Source organism: Stegastes partitus, unplaced genomic scaffold (assembly GCF_000690725.1).
Source record: "Stegastes partitus isolate 25-593 unplaced genomic scaffold, Stegastes_partitus-1.0.2 Scaffold3661, whole genome shotgun sequence".
Taxonomy (NCBI): domain Eukaryota; kingdom Metazoa; phylum Chordata; class Actinopteri; family Pomacentridae; genus Stegastes; species Stegastes partitus.
This window is the reverse complement of record NW_007581392.1, coordinates 35,365-62,545: the sequence shown is the minus strand read 5'-3', so window position 1 is coordinate 62,545 and position 27,181 is coordinate 35,365. Positions and strand designations below refer to the sequence as shown.

The following is a 27,181-nucleotide window of genomic DNA, read 5'->3' as shown; positions in this document are numbered from 1 at the left end:
TTTTTGATTTTGTAGATTTTTTACTGTTGTTTTCAGTTACATGTGACTAGACAGGTAGCTAAAACGCTACCGTGTTCAGAACAATAATCACTTCTTGAGAAGCAATAAACAAATAAAAGAAAACATTCGAGTGCTCAGCATAATGTAACAAAAATATGGCAGTAGTTGGTACATTTATCAACAAGGCACCAAAGGTATCAATATTTGATTTTTTGTCCCTGCTTCTGTATGAGGTTGCCTGAATAATAATAATAATATTAATAATAATAAAACCTATGTCTGGAGTGTGAATGTAAAAAGAAATCCTTCTCTCTGTACCAGCGCTGGCTTCTCTAATTCCTGCCTCACATGTAAAAGGCAGCTGAGCGCTTTGATGAGGTTCACAAGTGCTGTAGCTTTGTTTCACTGGACAGTGAGGGATTGACAATGACTGCCTGGAGGCGATTAAAGGAAGTCCTTGGGATGAGTGGTATAGGTTTTCATATCGACAGAGTAAAAGAACACAAGCATATTGTCATAGTTCACAGAGAAAAGGGGGCGACCGTCCCCCAGCCAGTCCACATCTGTTGACCTGATGCCTTCCCTTCAGTGGAGGTGAGCGTTGAGGTCATACTTCTCGCAGAATTTGTCTGTGAAGGGGATGCAGGTGAGCAATTCGCACCATTCACACTTGATTGGGTAGACGTAGAAGAGCACCACGAGGCCTGAAAAGAGCCCAACAAACACCAGCAGGAAGACGATAATCTGACAGCGTTTGCGGTACAGGTCCATGCGGCCGAAGCTGATGTAGGGCAGGAAGGCGAAGGACAGGAAGAAGCCCGAGATGAAGCCACAAATGTGGGCGAAGTTGTCGATCCAGGGCAGCAGCCCAAAGGCAAAGAGGAAGAGCACCACGCACAGCAGCTTGGTGAAGGCCCTCCAGGGCTGGGCGAGGATCTGCCAGCTCTGAAACAACTCCACAAACAGGCAGGCCAGGATCCCAAACTGACAGCCTGCTGGACCCACCTGAGTAAACACAATGAAATGTTCAGAAACAGTCACAGCAAGATCTCTGAGTGAAATCTCTGAGACATCTTGTAAGGGTACTTCAAAAGGTTCTCTGCCTCACACAGAAATAAGGGGCTAAACTTCCATTTTGGTGCAAAACTGTACACTATAAAGCATTTTATCACTGTCTGTAAAAATGTTTCATTTCTTTGTAAGGAGAGGAAAGCTTTGAGCTGGCGCGCTGTTGCTCCAGGACAAAGCTCCCGTCCACAAGACACTGGTGGCACCGTCTGACTTCTAGAAATCAGACAGTGTCAGGTCAGGTGAGAAAGGTTCATGGGGCAACAGTTCAAAGCCACCAGTGCTGTACTTCCTTTTTTTCTGATTGCTTCAAACATTTGAGTTTTTGTGGACAGTGATATAAGAATTTATAACATCAGCTATACCCAAAAATGGGAGTTACATCCCTTGTTTCTGGGATGAAACACTCTCGTATGACAGCATGCCATATTTCGCAGCATATGGGGATTTAACTGGGGATCACCTCTGCTCTGTAGGGCAGGAAGATGGCTGATGCTAAGTTGCCAGTGATGCCACTGAGGATGTAAATAATGGAGATGCGCAGCCAGCCCGCCAGCTTCTCCAGGTCCCTCAGGATGGTCATCTGGAAAGCCACCGACACCAGGCAGTGAAGGATCCTGGGAGGACAGGACGGACACGGACAAAAGGTTCATGTGTGTGAAGAGCGGCACATGTCAAGAAGATAATCCCCTCTGCGCAGGAGCGTGAAACCCCTCAACAGCTGAGCAGCAATGACTTTGCGCGGCAACAAAATAAGGCTCTATCGCGCCGAAGCTTAATGAGTTCGGGTAGCGAGGGCACTTTGTTTAATTACCCAGGAGAGAGATAACAGACAACACGAAGAGGAAGAGCTGCTCTTCTTAACTGTGAGGTCAGCTCTTTGTGCTGACTGACTGACAGGTCTAAAGTGTACTGAAGCAGAGCTGTTAGTTTAATATATACAGGAGATAACTGTAAGTGATGGATAAGATCACGTATTAACATATTTGTGACATAATGGAAAACAGCTGGAGCACCTCTAGCTCAGTGAAAGTAGGAAAAATGAACACTCCTAGTTCAGATAATGGGACTACCTTTCTTTCACTTATAATAATAGCTGTGTAATTGTATAATTGAAGTGCATACGCTGGTCGTTGTTTACACTGTCATACACTCTTTTTGCATTTTTTCTACCTCTACTCAGGAACCAATATCACCAGCCACTGTTTGTCCCCCTTCTCTTTGTTTCCTTTGTCCTCCACCTTTATCTCCCTGTTTGTCTTTTATATATATTTGCAGAGCGTGTCTTCATGGTCTTTATCTTTAGATGCGCTTGTTTTGTTGTGATGTGAGTACATACTGACAACCAGAGTCAATTTCCTTGTATGTGCCAAACATATTCAGCCAACAAACCTGACTCTGATTCTGATCTTTTCATCACTTTTTTCATCGCCGCTTGGTCCAAACACAGCCATTGTAAACACTGTTCAGCGGTGGCTTTCAGCAGCAAAATGCCAAGCAGACTTTCATGACCGATTCATAGGCTGCGATCTTGTCTGCTAAATTGTGCTTCATCTTGGCAAGATTGGCTTTTATTTGTGCTTGTTCTTTGGAGTTTTTCTTTTTTCCTCCAATACATGTTAAAAAAAAAAGACTACAAGAAAAGAAAACCTGTCCAAAAGAAACGCTCCAAATGTAACTTTTCAACTGTACAATCAAATACATTCCCTCTCACTGTTTTGATTTGTTTGCCAGGCAAATCTCAGAATAAGCAGAAGTGCTTTCCGTGATCCTGCCAGCTACTGACTCACCCAGCATGCAGGAAAAGTGAGAGCCAGAGTCTGTAAAACTGATCTGGGATCTCAGGGTTGAGGAAAGGCAACAGTCCACATACATCATCCATGCAGTGCACCTGAGGAAGGACAGAACACAGAGTACTAAGTAACATGTCATCCTGAAATTTATACAGCAAACCACAAACATATAAATCAGGAAACGGAAAACTGAAGCAATCAGAGATCACAAATATTCAACACCTACACACCTCCTACCCAAAAATGTTGGATGAGCCTAATCATTTAATCTGTTTTGGTATTCAGGAAGGACACAAAATAGCACCCCACATTCAAAATAACTCACATTTCCCACACACATTTTAAGATGTATTTTCATTAGACAGATTCTTTTTTCCCCTTGTGTGTAATACGCTCGCTTACTTGAGAACAAAGAGTAGCCTCCTCATGAAAGTAGCCCTTCATGAAGTCACAATATTCCCGGGATGTGATTTCACACCTTGAAGAAAACAAACAGCAGTTAGTATGTGAATAAACCGGTCATCCATCTTCTGAGAGTGATTTTATCAGTACAAATGTCCATAAGCTCTCCTCACCTCCCTTTGGTTCCGATGCAGCAGGGTCGGCCTGTGATGGTACAGTCTATATGAGGCAGGTTGGTATGGTTCCCTGTGTTGTACCTGGTACAAATCTAAAAGCCAGAGAAGAGGAACAACAATCAACTCTTTGAGGTAATACCAAACAGGACATCGAAAGAGGATCCACAGTCTGAAACATCAGAACAAAGTGCAACATCTCTCCTTCTTTTAACTCCAACCAGTGGCTGATTTCTGAGAAACATTTTGGGTTAAATCAAGTGGCTGAGTTGTGCCATCTCATAATCTATGAAAGCAAAAAAAGTGTAGCATTGATTCTGCAGAGAAAACTCATTTTTACAACTCTGCTACAATACAAAACCATTCATGTGTGTTTTCTTTTGAAGATAATAAAGAAGTGGCACATGACTTAAAAGAAGGAAGCTCTTCTTTGTTCTTAGATGATCTTATGACCGAAACAGATCGAGAAAGAAGGCTAAAATATGCTGCGAAAATTGTTACCAAATGGCACATTCTTGTAAGAAATCTGCTATTCTTTTAAATGCTGGAACAAAAGATAAGCATCAAATCACATGTGAGTGATAAAATTTTGCAGAAATCTTCCTCTATAATTTCCCCCTCCTAATGCCTGAGCATTGTACAGGCTTTTATTGTACTCACTGGCCACTTGGTGATGTCATCCGGCCATTCATGTGGTGACACTGAGGCGGGCTCCAGACATATCCTGCAGGCAGAGAAAGTGAAACAATCCAAACAAATAACGTGTTACAACTTCCATCGGTGAATTTATACAGCAAGCTTTAAAGGGAAGAACTGTGAGAGCGTCGTACCTTGGATCCTGATGACACACCGAGCCATATTGTCTGTCTTTACCGTTTAACTGGGGAGTGCTGGAATGCCTCGGCCACTTCACCCACACAGCTAGAGTACTCTAGACACAAACAGAAGGGAATCAGAGTGACCCGCGGCTTCCTCTTTGTAGCTGGATTATAAAGGTCAAGGAGCACAAAGCAAGGAATTGGGTTTGTTTACACACCGAGCATTCCTCCTCTGAGGTTTGGACACAGCCAGAGCGATCGTTCCGCACACAACAGGCAGAGTTGCTTTCGATAGCTCTCTTTTCCCTGATAAGATCATGCACCTGCTTGTCTTGCCGCATGCATGGAGAATATTTGGCCCCCAAGTGGATCAGGGCTTCCTAAAAATGGATAGATAAAGGTGCAAAAGGAAAAGAAAATTCAGCATTTACTTAGGAACGTTGACACTCGATTCTTGCTTGTATTCTTTAGTTTTTTGTTTTTAATCTGCGAGACACGACTAAAAAGACAAAGAATGGTGCTTACCGAACTGGGCCCGACCCAAAAGTTCTCCTGCTGTACAAACTTGACATTTTCATACACACCTTTGTTTCTTAAAACCTGTATCAGACGACAAAACAGAAAGAGTAAAATCAATATTAAAAGGATTAAAATGACAATTTTGTCAAGGTGCTAATGAAGATGCTCATCATTTCTGAACCAGAACTCACAGAATCAACCGTCTCATGCTGGGAGAAGCCCACTGGTGCAATACCATAGATGCATACAGCCAAGATAGTGATGAGCAAATGGACAAAGGTGATCCAGTATGTAAAAAAAGGCCTAAAAGAGACAGAGAATGTGCATTTAAAATTTAAAAAAAAAAAGAACAGCAGCACTTGCCATCCATCAGTGTCACCCACTGAGGAAAGCAGCGAGAAAGTGTTCGTTAGAGCGATCAGTGGGGACGCGCTGTACCTGTGGTCATCCATATCCTCTATCTGCCTCTTGACGTAGCTGTCAATGCGCTTGCGGTAGGTACGGTTTGTGAGCTTCCCAACCATGCCCAACCCGTAAGGCCTCTTCTCCCGAGCAAAAAGCTTCTTGACAGGCACGACGATGCGCTGGCCGCGCCGCTGCCCATTTACGCTCACCACCTCCTGCCGCAATGGCACCTTTGGTGGTCCTGGAGTTCCTTCTTTGGCTTTACGCCATCCTCGCTCCAGAGGTCTGGAAGACATAAACAGGGACAGAAGTGTATAAGCTGGATGCTGTCTATCTATTGTCTTCGTGCATCATCTGAGATTTTTAGGCCAGATTTTTAACTTGTTGACCTTTAGAACATTTATGAGGCATTAGCTGGCTGTATCACCAATCAGATCAGTACTATTCATAGTCAATCAGCTACTAATGAGGCTGAGAAAACCACATTTTTGATGTATTTCTATATTAAATCCTACATATGATTATTTTTTTTTGCACAAAACACCAACCATACAATGTTCAGTTGACTACATTACATTATTTGACATTTTCTGCACTGTGCACAAATGGTTTCCCAAAAACAAGGATCAGTGTTAATCATTATTTTAAAAAATATTTGTATCAGCACCGCCTCTGTGACTAACACTTTGGCCACAGAGACTCACAGCATGAGGTGACTCCTCTCCAGCTCCGTCTTATCTAGGGCGCTGCCTGTCAGCTCCGTCTCATCCTTCTTGCCGCTGGGCTCTGCCTCTTGGATGGCCGCCTCAGACGGTGATTCAAACACCTCGTCTGCATATGTGGACAACTCCTCTTGCATCAGAATATCCTAGAAAGAATGCAGTGGAAAGGTAAGATAAGATAACACTTTGTTGATCACACAGCGGGGGAAATAGTGAGTAGAGGTGCAACGATTTGTAATCTTAATATGTCTTTGATTATAATTCTATCCAATCATAAATAAACATGTTTCGTAGTAGCAACAACGCAGCAACACTGATTGCTTTTCCTGCCTTACTCTGGCAAAGAAGGAAGTGTCCAGTTCATCAGGAAAGTCTACCACGTCCTCCTCCATGAAGCTGGCAGGGGTGAAGCTTCGTCTTTGGGCCCTTCTTAGCGTGCTCTCTCGTAACGAGCGCCCCTGAGAAAAACACACAAACATGTACATATGCTTTTACAACTGTAATCGTTCCATCACAGTACCACAGTAGTGCTGCACAAGTCTGATCTGTAGTTACTGCTCCTTCCAATCTGTCCAGTGCTGATGCCTTTTTGTTGTTGCCTGTTTGTCTCTGCTATCCTGTTGTCTCTCCCCTTTAACCTCACCTGTTCGAGGCAGATGTCTGCCCTCAATCCGCCTGGTTCTGCTGGAGGTTTCTTTCTGTTTAAAGAGCGTTGCTCCTCTCTACTGTTGCCAGTTTGCTTGCTCATAGGGAGTCTTTGGATTTGTTGGATTCGACATGTAGAATTTCTAAATTGGTAAGGCAGTTTGTTAAAGTATATATTACTGTAGGGTCTTCACCTTAATATTTAATTAGTTAGGTTAATTTGTATTTCTGTAGGGTCTCAACCTTAACATTTAATTAAGTACGATAATTAAGGACAGAAAGGAAATGTGCACAGGTGTTTTGGTGCACTTGCTTCCCTTTCTATTTAATTGTACAAAACTGAATTCAGTCTGTTCACTGGATCTCATTCCTCTCACTCACTTTGACGAGCGCTGCTGCGGCCCTGAAGCTCATCTTTGCCACAGACTCCCTCTTTCGTCGGCGAGGAAGTCGGTTGAGACCTGAGCGGGAGCTGGTGAAGGAGCAAATCGAGGCAGCTCCGGGGGTGATAGGTGTCTGAGGCACGCTGTAGCCGTCTACCTCTTCCACCATGCGGAAGGCCCGTCCTCGCGCCAGTGGGTCCACAATCTGGAGACCAAACGGTTCAACAAGTGTGAATTATGAAGAGACAGACATGAAGTAAAAAAGATTCATTAAAACAAGAAGTACCAAGCTGATATATTAAAGAGCTTCTAATTCTGTTCTTTTTTTCAGTTGTAAGCAAAAAAAAAAAGGACTCAAATAACAGAATTTAGTAAATGCATCCTTTTACCTTTTGCATGCCATGCTGTGAGGAGGGGACGTAGAGAGGAGGCGGGGTCTCTGTGCTGGTTAAGGAGATATTGTCCTGGCTGGGCAAATCCATCTCTCTGATCACCTGCGGTTTCAGCTTCCCGTAGCGTAGGCTGCAGTGGCGAAGACTTTTCCGCTGCCATTTCTGGGTGGCATCACCGTCCTTACTGATCCCAAACCAGTCCGCCGTTCCCCTAACACCACAAACATTGAGTATTCAGCTTTACTCCTCATAGAGACATTAAATGCATCTAACCTGCCAGAGAGATATAGAGCTACTCATTGATGACCCTCTTAACAGCTCCGCGTATGGAGGAGTGTGTCGGCAAACATTTGAGGCACTGATAAGACAACACCTTGCAGGATGTAAAAAAGTGTCCTACATAGTGCAAGCAATGGGCACAGTAGAGGGAACAAGCCGCGGCATGTTTATGTCCAGACACACCAGGAAACACACACACACAGTGCTTGGTACAGTCATTCACTCTCCCAAAGTCTACATTTTCAAAGACAGAAAATAAGGGAAGGATTAGCAGAGTTCTGATGCGGCAAATAAAATCCAACTTGCTGAGATTTTCTTAATCTTAACTGCAAATCCAATTAATAAAGACAATAAGTTTTTTTTTTTTTTTTTTTAAGTTTTGTGTCCTACTCCACTCTGCACATTAGCACATTCCACCAAACCTTGATGATTACACATGCAATCACATTGTTGAAGTCGAAGCCTAATAAGTACCAGAGCAAACAATGTTACTGCCCCCCCTGAGGCCAGGAAGTGGAAGTGGAAACATTCTTCAAAGGAAAGTTCAGGAAAGCTATGTGTTTCTTCACTAATTACCAGCTGCAGAGTGAATGTTCAGTGAAGTTTGCTGCTATTTATTTATCACCAGCTCGGCTCACTTTTTCTTCCACTGAATAAGCTTTACTCTTACCCTGAGCTTTTTAAAATGTGTCAGTTACATGACAGCATATCTGATATTTCTGCATGCCTTTCTTTGCAGCAGTGCCCGCACTATCCTTGTTTTCTGCATGTGTGACTTAACATTGTCAGCCTTATCTAATCAGCCCACAAAGCAGCCCATCAGATCTGGCATGCCAGCCTTAAAATGCTGGCTCGCTAACAAGCAGCACTCAAAAACAACACCATCTTGTGATGGATTGTGTTTGATAGATGTGCAGAGAAACGAAGGACCCCTCCCACTGCCAGGCCGGGTCATTGCTGAATGAAGTGAAATGTATATCAAGGAAGTGAAGGCTTTTGGTTTGGGGTCTTCTTGTGACTCATTTAAAAGAAATCTTTGTGGTGATGATCTGAATCTGATGTAATCGCCAGTGATGGAGAAAGAAACAATTCCTGTGAGTCTTGTGAGGTGGATCTCATGTGTAACATCATTCAGTCAGCTGGTAAAACACCAATTAAAAGTCCATAGCTGCATTGACACTATCAAAAAACTGATGTAAGATTTAACTTTAGGAAACCAAACATGACAAGAGTACATGCAGCCTACTTCCTTATTTACTCATAACAAATAAGCACACATATGATCTTCATCCTGACCCTAACTCTCACAGTCTCATGAGACCCTCCCTGCCATACCTGAGCAGAGTTCTGGAGAGCGAGTGGTGTTTCCTGGTGCTGCGCCGCGCAGCCCGCTGCCCCTTAATGGGCACCGTGTTAATCCGTTCAAAGTGAACCCTCCTGCTGCTGCGACCAGGCAGAGCGAGGCCAGAAGGTGGCAGGAAAGGGACAGAGGGAAGGAGGAGAAAACAGAAGAGATAACAAGAGGCAGTGAAAAGGCAGGGAAAAAAAGTTCAGCTAGACAGTGCTGTAGCCATCATGCAGAGAGAGCAAAGCAGACGGTTAGGTAAAGTTTTTTTCATTTAGATTTACAAAATTAGGAAAGGCATTACCAGGCAGATGATATGAAGATGTTATTAGGTCTTGAAATTTGTGGGGGAGGGGGAAAGGTAAGGAAAGAGAAACACTGTAGTTATCAGGGAAAGATTTTGATTTTTTTACATGCTTTGGGCTGCCAACATCTTTCATTTAACTCATGAATCTCATATAAGCATGTGTTGCTTATATAACATTGTATGACATGGTATAATCTGCAAACTCACATACTGTAGCCTACCAGATGAACACTATTTGCATGCTAGTCTGAAAAAGAGATTAGAAGTCCTTAATATTACAATCTTAAAGCTCCATGGTGCAATAGGAGTTAGTCCCATGACCCACATATATGACGTCAATATATAAACCGAGTGTTCTCCTGACTGCCGTTACCTCTTTATGGTCTGAGTGATGGATGACTGACGTTGTAAGACAGGCCGCCGGGTGTCGAAGAGGTCACGGGGAGGAGATTGGAGGTGAGAGGTCTCCACTGGCATGCTGATGCTGCGCAGGAACCCCTGCCTCTTCACCGGCTGCACAGGGAAGGATGCATCAGAACGCGGGTCACGGCGTAAATGACAAAACGTGACAAATACTGAACATTCAGCGGGAAGGAGTACCTGAACAAAAGTGGGAGGCTCGTCCAGCGACATCTGAGCCGTGGGAATGTCCAGTCGGAGCCACGGAGGTTTCTTCCTCTGCAGGCTGCTGGTGCTCTCCCGCCGTGGTTCAGCCATGTTCTCTGTCCCACCCCAGGCCTGCCAGCTACACACACACACACACACACACACACATATACACAGACGTTGCATTATTACATATAATGAGCCTCAATGAATCAAATGCAATCTCAAGAAATAACATTAAATGTCAAGCACAATTTATGAGTATTGTTTTCCGCAATAAGCACAACGGCCACAATGACTTTGTGCAGCAAACTGTTTCACAAGAGAATGGCAAGACCTCTTATTTGATTCAAACAGGGGCGTTCACATATTTCTGTTGATTAGACAGTAAAGAGGAAACCGCTGAGAATAGTCTACGGCTGTTTACCCCTTCCTCAAAACAGAAAAAAAAAAAAGCAATTAATATTTGTGCCGGAGAGTGAGGAAGTTTGTAGTCTTAAACATAATCCCTTAAAATCTAACTTAATCCCTCTTTGTGGTTAAAAGTAGCTCTGCTTCCAGTAGACATCTATCAGAGACTAATGACTGTGTATGCATTCCCATGACGAGGCCTGCAGACCACAGGAGGTGCGCAGTAAACCTCGGCATCAGACAGCCTGCCTGTAGCTGCAGCCTTGTTATCACCAGCCCTTCGTTTTATTGTCCCACCAACTAACCTCACTTCTCTGGGTGTTTTTCCTGTCATTTTCTTAATTCCCATGGAAAAACTTTTACCCTTTAACAGCACACAAATTAAACTTGTGTGCGTATTTACCATCGATTAAACCACACCGCAGTTAACAGAAACGTACAAAATAATGACTGCTACTATTGCAAAGCGCAAACGCGTAGACTTGCAAAAGAGGGTGTCTCCTCAGCTATGGAGCCGTTACAAAACCAAATGAATTCTAAAAATGTCTCTCCTGTCTTCGTGTTAGTTCTGTCTGAGTGTTTCATCAAGCTAAGATGCCTCCCAAGATCATCAGGAGTTTTGAGCTTTCCGAAGTCACACTGGGTCACGTCCTTGCTTCTCCCGTTACGGCTCAGGCTACTTCAAAAAAAGGTCCATGGCTTCTAGTGACCACATCTGCTTCACATTGCCAGTTCAATGCACCACAGGCTTCTGCTTTCGCGATGACGGGAAGTGTTGTCAGTGGATCTTAGCGGAGGAGGAAGGAAAACCTCACACTGAGGGCAGCAGGGGTCAGCGTGAGTGTGTTAACATTTAAACAGGATCTAAGTCTCCCTGACAGATATTTTTTAATTCACAAGTTCACAGAGGGGCACTGGTACAGTTACTATATATAACGCTGACATATCAGCCGCAGTAACGTTGTTGTGATTGCTAAAAGAAGCAGAAACACTAGATGGGGCATTTATATTACAAAAGGGTTTACTCTGAGTTGCTATAGCGGGACTTTGTCCTTCATCCACTGTCTGTCTGTCTGGAGGATTTTGGCATTGTGCATCTATCCTGAATGTTGTTTGACCTCCAGTGACATTGACTGAACTGTGATACCAGATTAGCAAAGCAGACTGGACTAAAGCCGGCTGGTGCAGACTCAGAGACTCCCAAGGGTAAGAAATGAAGAGAGATCAGCTGATGAGCGTGAGCAGGCGACAAACAAGCAAACTGTCATTTTTAAGTTTATTTGTTCGTCTCCACTTTAGGTCATAAATGTATGGCACCAATACAACTTCAGTCATGATTTATTTTGTATTCCTAAAAAAAAAATACTGTCATCTTGCACGTAAATCCACTAAAAACCAAAACAGCCTTCATCTCGCTCATGGACTGGCTGCTAATATAAGGGAAATGCAAATGTGACACCAGTATCTCAGCTTGTGCAGGACTCACTGTTACAACAACAGCCCTGTATCTTGCCCCGGGGTAGAATACCCAACATTTAATTACTTTTACTATTAGTCCAAACAGCGGGGCTCCTGATATAGAGCAGAGCAGCGAGGGGAGGGAGTATCTGCTTCAGGGTGGCACACTGAAACAGGCTGGGTCTGAAGTGAAAACAGCCAGTGAGTGATGCTTATTTTCTTTCATGCTTAACATTGTTAGATTGTCTGGGCTGCAGCTCCTCCTGTTTTAACTCAGTTTGCCATCAGTGTTGCATTGATGGCTCTCTGCCTCCGGAGAACGAAGGACGGTTTGGGTGGAAACGAGCTAAACCTCATTGTTGGTGCACTGAGCTTCTCCTCCTGCTTGAGGCTTCTATGTTTCCTGCTTACTGTCTCCCACTCATCTCGTCCTTATTTGCATGTGCTCTGTGTGTCAGTGATTGCCATTTGCAGGCAGTTACAGCTTCGTATCTGCTGTCTACTTACTAAGCAAATGAAAGCCACAGATACGGACTAAAAAAGTTTTTAAACTATGCAAATGAAGTGAGACGGTAGGTGAAAAATCTGACAGACACAAGAGGTATGTCTCAGTGAAGAACTATATTTTAACCATGACATATACATACATACAAAGGCTGTGAAGGTAGTTCAGCAAGTTGTGATGCTGCAGCATTAATGCAGCCATGCAGCTATTGTTATGGTTTCCATTAGTCTGCTGATCAGTGGGTTGTAAGAGCATTTGGTCAGCGGCCAAGGTAAACCTCCAACGTTGGACAGACAGCCAAGCCAAGTGCCTTGGAAGTCCGTCTACCCTCTTTCTCTCTCGTCTCCCTCCAAAGTCAACATGGCAGCTGGACTGGCATGGTTCTGTGACTCGTGTCTGAGGAGAAGTTTAGCTGGAACAGTTGGCATAGTCATTGCTCAGATGCAAGCACCGTTTTGACAGCCACCAACGCATTTCTCACTGGGAAAATTACAAATCACTGCGCAGAGAGAAGTTCCGAGTCAAGGCTGGCCCCTGTCTTGGAAAGATGGGACTTTATAGGCAGGAAGTCCTTCAGAAGCAAATATCCTTGGGGGATAAATTGAACTCTGTTTGGCAATTATCCAGACAAAAGGATTAGCTCTTCCTTGACTGTGCATGTTATCTGCTCATGGTTCATGTTCAACAGTACAAGAAAATCAGTCACAAAGCAATGGCTTGGTGAGAAAAGACTGCACTATTCAAACTATTTTATCTGTCAATTGCTCACTAAACGCACTATAATGTCTTATCGCACTATCAAGGTGATTACACTTTTTCTCTGCCTGAGACAGTGCATGGCAACAATTTGAAGCGTGTAATGGTTTCCCACAGTGTTTACATTCCCAGTGCTGATTTGAGGCCCACACTCTTCAGACCATCATGATTTAATCTGGTTCCTCAAAAAGGATTTGTTTTGACTTCAGGAATTACATCTAAACAGGGGAAAACACCCGCATCCACAACCGCCGTCACTGGATCCATGTAAGAAACTACCGCTTTCTATTCAATCACGAGACCCCCGTGACAACCTGGCATGGATTGTTTTTCACTCTCAGCTTGACGCTGCCTCTCCAGGACATATTAGGCAGCAGAAGACAGACAGGCGAACAAACCACAGAGGACAAGCTGACATCTCTCCAGGTGCAGGGACGTCCAACGGCCCATAATGACTGGGGTTGACAAGCATAACCAGCACTCTCTTTCCCTGTCTGGGGAGCTGCAATCTATTGCATTACGTTCTGCATACAAACTCAAGCCCGATGAGGATTTCCATGCCATCACTGAATATAATCACTTGGTAAATGGTCTCCAGTCATGCAGAGAGAGACACTGGATTGCGACAACAGGAGCCCGGCTGTCACAGGTGAGGCTTAAAGTCAAACAGAAGACAAGCTCAGTGGATGGAGCTCTGCCACCTTGAACACACTGGAGAGCAAAGAAGAGCGAATGGGTGGCTGTGCTGCTTTTTTTCTGTGCTGTTCATTGTGTACAGTTTGCTCCAATGGCTCTTATACTTCAAATATGCACAGTAGCTTACAAGAGAGCATTGCCCTCCAGTTTCACATTCATCATAAATAAAATAGCAATCCGGCCTCTTCTACATTGGATCCATCATCTTTCCTGCAGATGTCGTGTTGAAAATCTTCAGTCCCAAGTAACTCTTGTACGTGTAGAGAAAATGGTGGCCACACAGTCTTTTCTCCTACATACGCATTTTATACGCATTGTCAAGCTCTGTATCATATCAGGTGTTTTAGAAAAATAATTAGGGAATAAAACATTTCTAAGATAGTCTTAAATATTTGCACATTCTTGAAATCCTCTCTATCCAGGGTCATTTACAATCTCAGTGCATGCCATGCCCACATTCCACAAGATCTCTGGCTGAAACTAAACCAAGCTAAAATGGCAGAGCCGGAAACCACATGAAGTCTAACCATTATGGACAGGAGCTGGCTGGTTTCCGGGTACTGTGTGTACTCTACTGCTATGCGTTACTCTGCAGGAGGCAGACGAGCTGCAGCCACACTGAGGCTGGCTGAGAGAGCTGTGAGGCTCACTGAGCCGGAGGTGGTTGGCTGAGGAGGACCCTACTTGTACCCAGCGGGGATTACAGAACCATAGTGGACAGTAGAAAAGAAGAAAGCATGCACAGTCAGGATGGATGACCTTGTTAATCTAGGTAGTGAGAAGATGTCTCACTCTTGAGAGCTGCAGCACTTCCTGGTCTCAGGCCTTCACTCCTCCTTTATCCTCATTCTCTTCCTGTATGTCGCTGCCAGGTTTTTTTTTTTTTTTTTTTAAATGAGTACTGTAAAAATACCTGCACATTTTTTGTGTATTAACAAGCTTTTCACCACTGAATTATGTCTTTACAGGTCAGTGTAATCCATGCATGTTCTAGACTGATTAACAGATTATGCAGACACTGACAACTTGAGGGCAAAAACAGGTTATGTGAGGTTTTGCCCATACTCTAACAGTTAGTCATCCACTATAAATGCTCCTACTATCCATTGTTCTATATGCCTCTCTCCATGCTGGAGGCAAGACTTTAAACTGGAAACAATGGAGGGAAACTGTGCTGTTCAGACAGTAACCCTCCCTAAATCAGTCTGTTAGGAGTATAACTAGAGACACTACTCCTAAATGCTCTTTGTTATATATATATATACATATATATACATATACATTTTCTCAAATAAAATTTTCTCCAAAATCAGTCCCACTTAGTGTTGCCATTATGAAACCAGCATTAATGTACAGTAACAAGAAGTTCCCCTTTTAGATTTCGTAATGACGAGCAAAAACTCATGACCACAAAGTCATTCTAGTGAATGGGTGGAGGCTCTTCTGGTAATTCACACCGAAAGACAAGCAAACATAAATCATTATATGCATTTAATAACATTGCATGCATGTGTCTTGTGTACTTCTTACATGCATCTGAGGCCCATCTGCACATTAATTGTAGAGTATAGCTTTTGATCTTATATAGCACATTGTGGTTCTAACTGTGATGAATTAAGAAGCTGACAAAACTACAAAGCTACTGATACTTCATTTGGGTGAGGAGAAAATAAACAGAGAACAGAAACAGGCGCTAAAAATAAACGTGCTATAGTGCAGAGCACACATTAATGCCAGGTGACTTCACCAGTTGTGGAAGTTGATTTAGAGACAAAGTTACAAGTAGGGTATAACCAAGGGAGTAATTAGAGCATTTCTCTAATGTGTCATTTCTTTTCTGGCTGCTCTAGCAACTATGAAAGCGGTGTGACTCTACACTTCCACACAAAAATAAAATTGGGCTGTGGTCCACAGCCCAAGCTTAAAGACTCTCTCTCTTTCTTCCCGTTTTACAGGAAAACACTCTACAAAACACAGCAATAGTCCAGAGAGTGACGTGCAACTGAGCAACAGTAAAAGCTGCAGTCATCTGAATTGACCCTAGTGACATGTGACAGGCTGTCACACCAAACCAGCCCTTATGACATTAAAAAATACACACAGAGACAGCAGAAATATCCATCACAGCTGACCCTGAGATCAAGTGTCATAGCTAGTGGAGGGGCAGACATGGTGGGCGGGCAGGGCTGCTGTGAACTGGCAAGGTAGATGTGGGCATGGATGACAGGACCGGCAGAGCAGGGTGGAGCAGCTCATGCCTTTTCCCATACTTCTTCACAGATCTTCAGCTCAGGCTTGAAGCACTCAGCTGTTTTTTTTTCTTTTTAAAAAATGCAGACTTAACCCAATAGTTGCAACGGTTTCAGTATGGAGATTTGTATCGAGTCCAATGCCAGGCTCCCTCACTCTCCTAACAGTGTTTACTAAATGACAGGATCGAGAGCCAGAGATATGAATAGCCTATAGAAGTATAAATGGCCTCCTAACAGCAGCCTGTGTGCATGCAGTGTATTTATAGAACTCAATTGCAAATGTACATGTGGATGAAACTGTAGACAAACATAAAAAAACATCCTGCTCCTGTTTTCTCTGGGCGGTGGGCTGTTTTCTGTGCACATCAAGCTAGTTGTAAAGACGTTTATCTCTGCGGGAGAAATGAAAACGAGTCATATCTGTACTTGCCATCACACAGCCTGCACACTTCCCCCTTCATCTACAAAGCCTTATATATATATATTGCCACCAGATATAGGGGCTAGAAAATTGTGCTGTTATTTTATCAGCACGAGATGCAGCCTTCATCGTGCAGCAATATCCTGCACAGGAAATCAATATGAAGGAGAGGTGAGACATGTTACACTACACAGAAACCAAGACATATAATTACTTCAGTTCCAGCGTGTACACAAACAGAACACAATGCAACTTAATATTAACACTACTTGTGTCAAAGTTTTCTCTATTTTTTTTTTTTTGCTCCAAAAAGGAAACATTATTACATGTGTGGCTAATTCACCACTTGAATTATTCAGTCATTCTGCACAGGTAAATTATTTACAACACACTGGAGTTACTGTGCATACAGGTAGCTGCCAAGGCCACTTAGATAGTACGTCTCTTTTCTCAGTATTGTTAACAAGCCTGTTTCAGCTCACAGCAGCTGATAGCGAATGCCTGTCCTCACCATGGTGGAAAAATAAGGCTCACTTAGTAAATCTGTATGCTGTCTCAGCCCAGAGCTGTGTTGGTGTGTCTAATCTTCAGGAAGCAGCTGACAGAAGAACTCCCTCAATGTAGGTTATATATACTCCACAGGCCGAGACACCTAGATATTGTTTTGTACAATAACAAGAGAACTGTGTGTGTGTGTGCTCTGTGGCCACATCAGTCAGATCAGGTACCACCCTGTTGAATCGGTTTGATATTAAGCAGTTGATAAGCAGTTAGTTTTAGGGTTACACTCCAGCTGCCAGATCTAAAAACCTACACTATTTGTTTGCCGTAGAAGCTTATCATGAACTCACTGAATCTCCAGCTGTCGTCTACAAGGAAGCTCGTTGCCAGATTTGGAAAATCCAGAAGCTCCTGAGACCTTCTGCACAACTCGGCAGCAAAACGCATGTTAAAAGGAGATAATGAAATTCAACAACGGTGCAATACTTCAGAGGACCTGACCGAAGCAGAGGTAGATGTTTAAAATTAATCAGAGGGCTGAATATATTAAATTATACGGTACTTTATTCCACTCAGAGGCTTGAAAGGGATGTTAAGCAATTAGATAAATTGAAACACATATGATTATTTTAGCATATTATAAATAATGAACGGAATTATTCAAAAATGTTTGTTTTTTTTTCCAAGCCATGGAAATAGTTCTGTTTGCATATTAAATTAAACATGGGCTGTCAAACCAGATAAGAATCATGAACTAGTTTCACTATTCGCCATAATTAAGAGACCAAATCTGTCAGTCTTTCTGACAAACATCAAAACATACACTAATTTGATGCAACAGCCTAATTGTATAAGTTTAAAAGTGACTTTAGACAACAAAGTGCAGCAAGTCATTTTTCTTGCAAATGCCAACCCTGCCAAATGTGTCCTGAGACTCCATACAAGCAACGTATTGTCTACGGGAGGTTTGACATTCTCTTATTAAGTGAGTAAGAGGAGAATCTCAGCAACAGCGTGCCCTAACAACATGTGATCCCCATCTAAATAGTTTCCAGCATGATATCAGCCTGAATCAAGCCTACAAAAGGCTTCATTGTATGAGCTGATGTGGACCAGGCTGAACAAGGGTCATTGTGCAGCCTGATCGTAGTCAAAAAAAAGCAAGAGCAGGCTGAAGTTTTCATTCCTCCATCAATGGAAATGGCACACTAAGCAAATTCCCAGCTCAGATCATTACTCAGGGTGGGGCACAAGACAAGTTAACTCTATTACGGTTAAGCAGAGACATCATTCGGTGTAGGTGTGTATGGTATGGAAAGCTCGTGAGCGGTACCAAGTCATTAAGAGAATTAAAGAAAATGGAACCACGGCCTGAGTCATGCTACTATCACAAGTGTTTGGGTTTATCTTCATCATCAACTCAATCAGCGGGGTTAAAAATACATCACAAAAGGAAAGCCATCAGCCCTGTCATCTCACATCCTCTGTGGGAGACCACCAGCACGATGAGGTCAGGTTACTGCTCGTTTTTTACTGGGGAGCGCTGGAAGGAAGGAAGTGCAGAGCAAGAGGAGGGGGCGACGTGTAAATGAAGGCAGGAAACACGCCGCAGACCGGGTGCATTCTCTGTGTCCGGTCCACACGACCGCGGAAACAACATGCATTCGCTCACATGCACAGGAACACATCCACGTCGCACACGTAAACATACGCATCCCATCTCTGGTCGTGATAAAGCATACGTCACCGTACGCCCAAAATAATAGGACTTGTTTGAGTCAGGCCCGCCGCCCACTGTGGCCCCGCAGAGAGAGGCCAAAGAGTGAGCACTGAGCGTGGTGTGACATCGAAACTGACGTGTCTATTGAAGAGAGCCGATCAAGTGTGTCCTGTAGCAGTGGGTCAAAGGGAATTAGGCATATTAGCATGGATTCAGGCAAAGAGGAGAGAATAGATGCTGTGTAGTCTTTGATAACACAGAGCTTTACAAAGTAATGTTGGTGTTCAGAGGAGTTTCCAAAGAAATGTTGTGATAAAACTGAATTCTTCAGCAATTTTAACAGAAGTTTGCATCTCAAGCAATAAAAACTTTATAGCTTGACGTGAAAAATTTAAAGGGCTTTCCAAAAAAATAACCTTTAATCCTGATTACAATGATATTAACTCTTTAATTCTTAGGGATTGGAGCATAGGAGGAAAAAAAACAAAAACTATTACCAGAAAACTGTTTTTTCTCAAAATCAGCCAAAGTGGACTGAGTGGGAAAACTCCTCTTCCGTTCTTTCTTTTTAAATTTTTGAGCTGAAGCTATTGTCCACAACTGCTGTTAAATCTTTCAAAGATCACTCAGATCAAGAATGTGAGAGGGAAATAGCTTGTAAATGTGAAGCACATAGCCCATGCCTCGGTATGAAAAACAAAAATGTAGCGGAAGTGTTACGCTCAGTAGCCATGGACACAGGATATTAATCACTCAATCTAATATTAGAATATTTAAATGTCTGACTAATGCATTCTCTCCAGTATGAATTTCCCTCTACTCTGAGGAATTTGATTCAACCTCTTGATCATTTTTTCACAGATTGACTCAACTTTCATATCAAGGTCTAATTGAGGTTTCTACACTTTTAATCTCTAAAGCATTTCATGTCATACGCTTGCTGAAATTACTCAAAAGAAAAAAAAGCTTCAGATTGATGCAGCCTTTACTTTTTTCAGAAAAAAAAGTCTCTTTGAAAGATTTGTACAACTTACTGACTGGCTGCATTGAATATTGTCACTGTAGGCTGTAAATATATGCTCACATGTGGGCTGGTGAGCATGAGCATCCTCAGATGGATGTGCAGGTGACTTACAGGGAATATGAAACCTGCAGCCTCTTCCTGCACCAAAACACATTTAGTGTCACATATCACTGTTTGGGATAATAGTGGCAACGTCATTCGCTACAGGTAGGAAGATATCAATTTTTTTGGAGAGGCAACAGATGCAGAGACATATTTAATCTTCAGGTTTCCCTCTGGATTGGAGGGAGGGGAAACTATTTTGACTCCCCACATAACAAGAAAACAACTAGGTCATTTTAATAATGCGCTCATGTTTGAATCTCTTTCATCTCTTAGATGGGAAAACGTGCGATCAAAGACAAGCGGGACAGGCAGCGATCCATAATTAAAATGAATCTTACAAAGTTTGTCTGGTTGGGAGTTACGTATTAAAGGCAAAAATGATTTGACTAATAGATCAGCGCTTATTCACAGTTACAGTACGTGCTCTAGTTCCCAGTGCTGCACGTGATCACACCAACTACAGCATGCTTAAGCTATTGTGTGAATAAAATTAACTATACAAACAGTGCGCTTCTGATGCAGCCGTCTCTGTCACTGTGGTGGGACGCAAATGTGGGTCACAAGACAATTTGGCAGTGAACAGCAGAGATTAGAGAGCAATGACTCAGATGAATATGAGGTGAGATTTGGGTCTGTGTGTCAAAAAAAACGTGATAATCATTTGGTGATGGCATTTCTATGACTGCTACTCAAGGACAGTTGTTAAATAAAAGAAGCTTTCCAATAGTGTTTGAGTGTTCATGGATTTCAGATGTGTTACTACTGAACTAAATCCACAGCATTTGCATTACATACATTGATTCACAGCAACACAATATAGATTTTTACATATTATATGGAGACAATTGTGGGCTTCAGGATGGAATAATTGAATTTCACTTATTTTAATCCAAATCTAGTTCCTTCTGTGCATTTTCTGCCAAAATACCATCAGCATGAAGAGCACACACATGACAACAGACTGTGTAGACAACTGCATTCATAACATTATTATTTTCCGAGCACACAAAAGTCTGGAGTAAAAGTCTGCCAGAGAACAGATAATCTCTGCCCAGTGATCAAAGTAAATAAACTTCATCTCCAAGGTTTTAAATTCAGCCACCCAGAGCTACAATTTACTCCAGAAATGCTGATTCCAAGCACTCACCAGCTAATTATCTAGACTCTGACATAGGTAGCTCTGACGAAGCGAGGGGGGGACACTCCGGGTGACACCCAGGGGTGAAGCTATGATCTCTGAGCTCAGGGAGATGGTAAAAAGTAAGGATGAAGGGAGAGGAAGGAGGAAGAATGAAGCCATGCAGCTGGGGCCAGCAGATCTGTGGAAAAGTCCCGACAAAAGCACAGGAAAACTAGGAAGGCTGGGGCAGGTCCTCTGGGACCGTCACAGGCCCAGCGAGGGGAAGGCCTCCTCGCTCTTGATGTAACTGAAGAAAACACACAGACTCTTTGTCTATGGAAATAAAGTCAGTTTTTCCCCCCCGGGTCACACATGTAGGGACGCCTCCTGCCCTGTTTGCGGTTTGACAGCCTCGACAAATACCTGCCATGCAGAAGTGACAAATCATTCTAATATTGGTGAGGAGATGGAACGTCAGATTTAAACGAGATGAGAGATGTCAAACTAAAAAATCACTTGTTGTTGGAAGTACAAACTGGGGCGGGCTCCAGGAATAAATTACTTTGGATTTACATTACTGCTAATGTTTGTTTTTGCCTCTTTCTGAACGAATATGTTTCACCACATATTAGGCTTCCAGCATAATGCCTTCACTATAACTGGGCGTGATCGACTGGGCACAATAATGAGAGGCTTTACATCATTTTCCCTGGCACCCAGATTTACAAGCTCTGCTGGCAAATGGAAGAAAAAGCAGTCGCTGGTGTGAAGAGAAGCAGAGGAAGTTAAAAAAAAAGGCAAGTTTAGAGTTACACGATCAGGTAGTTTCAGAAGTGTAAATAGTGCCTGGCTTGCTGCCACACCACTTTGACAAGTATTTAAATCATTTAACTACAATCTATTTGTAAGAAAACATCTACAATTTAATATTTAAAAAGACACACCACTGGCACATTCTGATGACTCCTCAGTGCCGGCATTTCAACACAAATGGTTCACTCAGCACAAAGAAAAGCGCATTCACACTGACTGAGATCCACCTCTTCTGAAAAAAAAAAAAAAGCCAGTAAAAGACAAGTCACAGGAGTCCAAAACACACCCTCATTTCTGGGAAATCTGCTGGAGTGAGTTTGGCGCATGGTATGTGATGCTGTTGGTGGGACTGTTGAAGCTGTCCAGATATAACTGTGTGTGCTTCCATTCAGGGAACAGTCAACTTGAGTTTAGCAGTCTGGTACACAATGTGGATTCACAGCCTCTGGGTATGACGACTGACTGTGCCAAAGATAGAGGGACGAGAGTAGAGCAGGGTGGCGGAGTAGAGCAGGCGGGGGGGGAGGTTACCCTATTTAAAACGGTACTCGCGTCGCCGCCGTAACAGTACAGGGATACTATATCAGTCAGGGTGTTCCTTGAGTTGGCTCTCTGGCCTGACAATGAGCTGAGGAAAAGTAAACAGACACTGTATAGTGTTGTCAATACAGCAACGTGGAGTAGCAGCAACTAAATAAGCAGAAAATGTTACGGAGGAAAAAGTTTACATTCTGTTTTGTTTGACTTGACTTGTGGCAAGTTCTCCCAGTCATTGAAAAGGCTGATTCCCAATAGTTAAAGCGCCACCACAGGAATAACAACATTCATGTGCACACACAAACAGGACTGGTTTCTCACATATTGACTATCAAAAGTCACACGACTGCAATTCGAGCCTGTGTGAGCTTTGCAACTGCCAGGGGGTTTTACCCAGGTAAAGAATTGCAATTGCTACATACCTGGCAAATATTTCTGTCTGGAGGCATCAGGTAACAACATTTATTGGGTTATTTGCAGACACACCCTCCAAGAGCTCTTCACACTCAGAGCGGAAGATCAAAGGTCAAAGAAGACATCGCTGCTTGTCTGGAAGCGCTGGCCTTCTGGGAAAAAACACACTGCATTCCCACAGACCTGAAAATGAGCTTTGCCCTGAGGTTAACCAGCCTCAGACACCATGTCAGTGAGAACATAAGCTTATGAGACCCAAAAAAACACCCTGCAACTGCCAGTCCCAAATTACATGTTTTCATCTCTGCTGCAGCCTAATGTTGGCTTCGACCAAATAGCTGTGAAAAACAATTGGCGGCATTTTCAATTTTGGTGACTTTTCCTCCTAACCTGCGCATCAAAAGGCTTCTAGTAAATTCTGTGAGTGCCGCTTCACGTATGGCTGTCTGGCTCATGACAGATGAGGTGCTGACTGAGAGAGGGGCAGGCTGGCATGCTGGCAGATGGAGGCCTTGGAGGCTTAGAGGTAGACCTGAAATAGCCCTGCTGCTGCATTACAGCATTACATCACAGCTGAATTCATCGTCATGGCTGCCGCTGCATCATGCAACCCGCCAAGGTGTCATGGGACAATTGGATGCAGCGGCAGTGAGTCACACAATCGGGCCTGTCAACAGGGGAAGCGCTTGTGCAATACCCCACGTACTGTATATTTGGGAAAACAAGCAGCAATAACATGCACTCGCACCACACTTCCTGCATAAACAAAAATTCATGCACCACAACCAATATGTGTTGTGTTGTTTTGTTTACTCCTCAACGACAAGGCGCGATGTATCTGCTTACATTCCATACTGCATAGGCACAGCACCGCAGACACAGCCCGGTGTCTGCTTTTCCATAAATACTACTTTATTTGACATGCAAGAAAAATCCCTGTTCTTCCTTGACAACTTAGTCAAAACCCGTAACCACATCAAAGGGGGGAACGGTACGAGGCGAACCAGCGCCGGTGAAGACGAGATCAAACGCCGCCTGTGGGTTCTCTCACCATCAAACGCACCTGACATGCTTTTAAGCTAATGTCTGTTTGAGCTCGGTTGTAGGAACAGTTGTAACCAATATATTTAGCAGGAATGTACGTGTATTGTTTTGTAAAGCAGCAGAACGGGTTGGTTAACATGTCTGACCCTTCCAGGTGCTGCTGCCGTGCCCCACATTCACCGATCAGCCCAGGAGACAAATCTTTACTGTGGCAGTTTTCCCACAAAGCAGGTGCTGGATTAGATGACAGCAACATGGGTGTGAGAAAAATGTGTGATGCGGCTCTACGATGCTTGGATTCATTCATCTTTTACAAAAACTGCGTCTTTGAAACTCACAGGGTGGATGACGATCAATGCAAATTTGTTTGACTTTTGTAAAAGGTGGCACAAAATAAGGCACAAAACTTCACCCTGGAGTGTAATAGTGGAGCCACAAGAAAGCTGTCATGTGTTTTAAACAAGCGTTTTATACTTTCCCTATTCCTTATTCCAACTCCACCGTAAAAATCAAGGTAGAGTTGGAATAAGCAGTTGCTGAGGAGAATAGCAATAGAAAATCCTCATCTTATCTGGGTTTATGTGAAGATGTTTAATGAGAAGCATTTTATCGTAAAAGCCAGAAATCAATATGTTGTGCAACACTGCTGAACTCCATTAACAAAACACATCCATTATGCATATGAATGATAATTACAGATAGCAAAAGCCGCATGGATAGATTAGTGTAGCCACAGTATCCTAGAACAACACAGTTCTACCTGATCAGTTATAACTGTAACCTCCAGGCTGCCTGGAAAGCAGGACTCTCAAGTGAACAAGTTTTGTGATCCAGATGTGTTTGTTGGTGAAACAGCCCGAGGATATTTAGAGAAGCATGTGCTCGGCACACATGGAAGTGTTCAGCCAAGTGACGCTCATTTCGTCTGAATTCGGAGAGAGACAGAGCTCTGTCCAGACAGACTGAGGAAAACGAGCAGCGTACACCCAGTTTCAGGAAGAGGCAGATTTCAGATTTCAGGAGGCTTCTTTCAGGAGCGGCTTTGTAGAAGACTGCAACATCTCATCAACAGAGCAGTAAATCTACAAAGAGAGCCCGGTGTGAGCTAAGGAACTGTGTCCTGCTCGTGGATAAATCATCTTGAAGTGATTACAGGCCACACATGAAAAACATCACTGTGGTGCGATTGCATTGTGCCGCATGCTTTGGGAATGGATGGAATGAGATATCTGATGGAAAAAAAAATGGCACTGAATGAAGGTTGATAACATGACCAGTGAGCGTGAAATCCTGCCCTGTAACTCATGAAGCAGTTGTACAGGACTGTGCACTTGGCCAGACTGACAGACAGACAGACAGATACCGCGCCGTGAGTCATGCAGGCATGACTACAGTGTAGCCCCCTCAGCAGCCCTCTGAAAAACTCACATACCAGCCAGTCAACAAAGGCCGGCCGGGATGGAGCTGCTCCCATCTCCCTGCAAGTATCACATAAACATCCAAACACACACACACATTGGGAATATTCTCTCCGGGGTCCAGTTGGAGCAGATACAGAGGACCTGCATGACTGCCACGATCACACATTAGGGGCTTACTTTATCGGTGGGATTACATCACCCCTAGCTATGATCTCCCCCCCACACCTCCCTGCTCCATGTGATAAGGTTTCAGGAACACTGGGCACACAAACCAGGCCATGTGCTCCTATGTCCCGTCTGCCAAAATAACTCAGCAGTTTCTAATACAGTACGTCTACAGTTTCACTTCAGTCTGCCCAGGTATTGTAGGACAGTGGTGTGAGTAACCTTTCCGATGTCAACAAGATTACAGTCTGTTAATATGTGTGCTGCCGTCCCGGAGTTCCGATGAGTCAAACCTATGCCCTTTTCCGTGCGTATGATTTTGTGGAATTTGCGCCCTTTTGTGACTTTCTGCTGTGAGTCACGACACGTCACGAAAGCCACGATTCAAAATGAAACAAAAGGACAAACCAAAACGCTCTCAGGTTCCCAGAAACTGAGAACGGTGAGGTGATGTGACAGGAACAACGCTGCCTGCTGCTCTCTTGGTGCCACTCATGAATTCTGTATGCAACCATCTGAGCAAAAAGAAATGTGTGATACCACCATAAGTTGATTCCCACAGATTCTGTCTTTAAAGATGCTGATGATGGCAGGAGGAGGAAGAATGGGAGGAGTGGGAGGGAGAATGACAAGGATGAGTGAGGTCATGGTGAGACTTTACATGTGATGTGTTGCATGAATATTCAACAGCACAGTCATTTAGGCTCAATTCTTACAAATAAGGCCAAGAGCGGAGCTTTATTTCCTCCAATCAGCCTCCAGCCATATAAAATAAATTTGCTCTTATGTTCAAATTAAAACCATTTGGGCCAAGTTCAACTTTAAGAAAAAAAAAAGTAATTTAGCCTCTCAGCCTGTGTCTCATTTTGGACATGGAGCTTATTTCACAGCCCATTAATTCCATTCCAACATCTCTTGAATGTCGTGGGAATTTCACACTTTTTAAACAGGTGATTGGGGCCTAAAGGCGCAGACCCAGTTTTACTACATGGGTACTTTAAATAGCCCACTTTCACTATGAGAAAAAAAAAGTCCACAACAAGCTGCGCAAACGGCACCAGCAGCCTGTACCCCCCCTAATGATGCTGTGTTTATCAGGCCGGACCCGGAGGATTCCCGTGTCGACCAAACTGAGCAGTAATTCAATCGACTAGAATAAGCTGGTTTCCTCCTCGATCACGACGCGTGAGCGCTTCCTCCGGCTGCTGCCTTCCGTATGGGCGACCAGGAGAGACAGTCACGATATAATGACACAACTTACCCTTCTAACAACCAGCTCAGTTGATCTCCAGCAGTGTGGGGGATTAAAAAATCCGGTTCCACAGATTTTTTTCCACAGGCAGCAGAGAAGTGATTTGTCACATCATCCTAAACAGCGGCGCAGCAACAAACGCGCGTCTTTTTTTTCTTCTTCTTCTTCTTTTTCTTCTTCTTCTCCAACCCCGCAGATGCTTTTTTAAGCCAATCCCGGTGCCGTAGTATTCAATCCGGTCACTCCTGATCACAACAGCTGCTCGGGCAGTCCGAAAGGATGTGGCCGAAATGTGGCCGCCGTCCGGGCTGTGCGCTCCCCACCTACGGACAGAGCATTCCCGCACTGCTCCATGGATCGAGCCGGGCTAAGTTTTCTTCTGCCGGTTGTAGCCTAATTCAGTTTGGTGGAGAGTCAGCCCCGCCCTGGACTGAAGACGGTCTGTGGAGAAGGCGAGCCCCGTCAAGATCACCAACCAATCGGTGCGTACACAGGGCGGCGCTGCTTCTCCCGGTTACCGGCGGTGACTAAGCGATATCCTCAGTCAGCTAGGGGTCCAGGGGCCCGAACCCTCTCCATCTGCTGCGATCCACTCCAAACACTGGACCAGAACACTTTCTCTGGGGCCCCTCACATGACACGTTTCACTGCTGTACTCTGTTTCTCAACATGTATGAGAATAATTGACCTAATTTCTTATGAACCATAA

The 27,181-nt window shown here is 43.7% G+C and overlaps 1 protein-coding gene across 1 annotated transcript; it reads right to left on the bottom strand.

Moving 5' to 3' along the window:
• Positions 1-27,181, bottom strand: rhbdf1a (rhomboid 5 homolog 1a (Drosophila)). The gene is made up of 18 exons (XM_008306453.1): positions 26,482-27,181; positions 9,852-9,996; positions 9,625-9,764; positions 7,318-7,531; positions 6,927-7,133; positions 6,236-6,358; positions 5,883-6,046; positions 5,212-5,463; positions 4,965-5,076; positions 4,780-4,854; positions 4,473-4,634; positions 4,267-4,367; positions 4,097-4,160; positions 3,437-3,531; positions 3,264-3,339; positions 2,859-2,959; positions 1,532-1,685; positions 1-1,005 (listed from the first exon to the last, which is right to left on the bottom strand). Exons 2-18 carry the CDS (start codon positions 9,966-9,968, stop codon positions 586-588), a joined length of 2,577 nt encoding a protein of 858 aa, XP_008304675.1. The 5' UTR covers positions 9,969-9,996; positions 26,482-27,181; the 3' UTR covers positions 1-585.

Excerpts from the sequence above, each read along its gene's own strand:
- rhbdf1a (XM_008306453.1), bottom strand. The coding sequence starts at position 9,968 with ATGGCTGAACCACGGCGGGAGAGCACCAGCAGCCTGCAGAGGAAGAAA. Across the intron at positions 4,368-4,472 it reads CCTCAGAGGAGGAATGCTCG|AGTACTCTAGCTGTGTGGGT; the intron begins GTGTGTAAACAA and ends GTTTGTGTCTAG. Across the intron at positions 2,960-3,263 it reads AGGCTACTCTTTGTTCTCAA|GTGCACTGCATGGATGATGT; the intron begins GTAAGCGAGCGT and ends GTCCTTCCTCAG.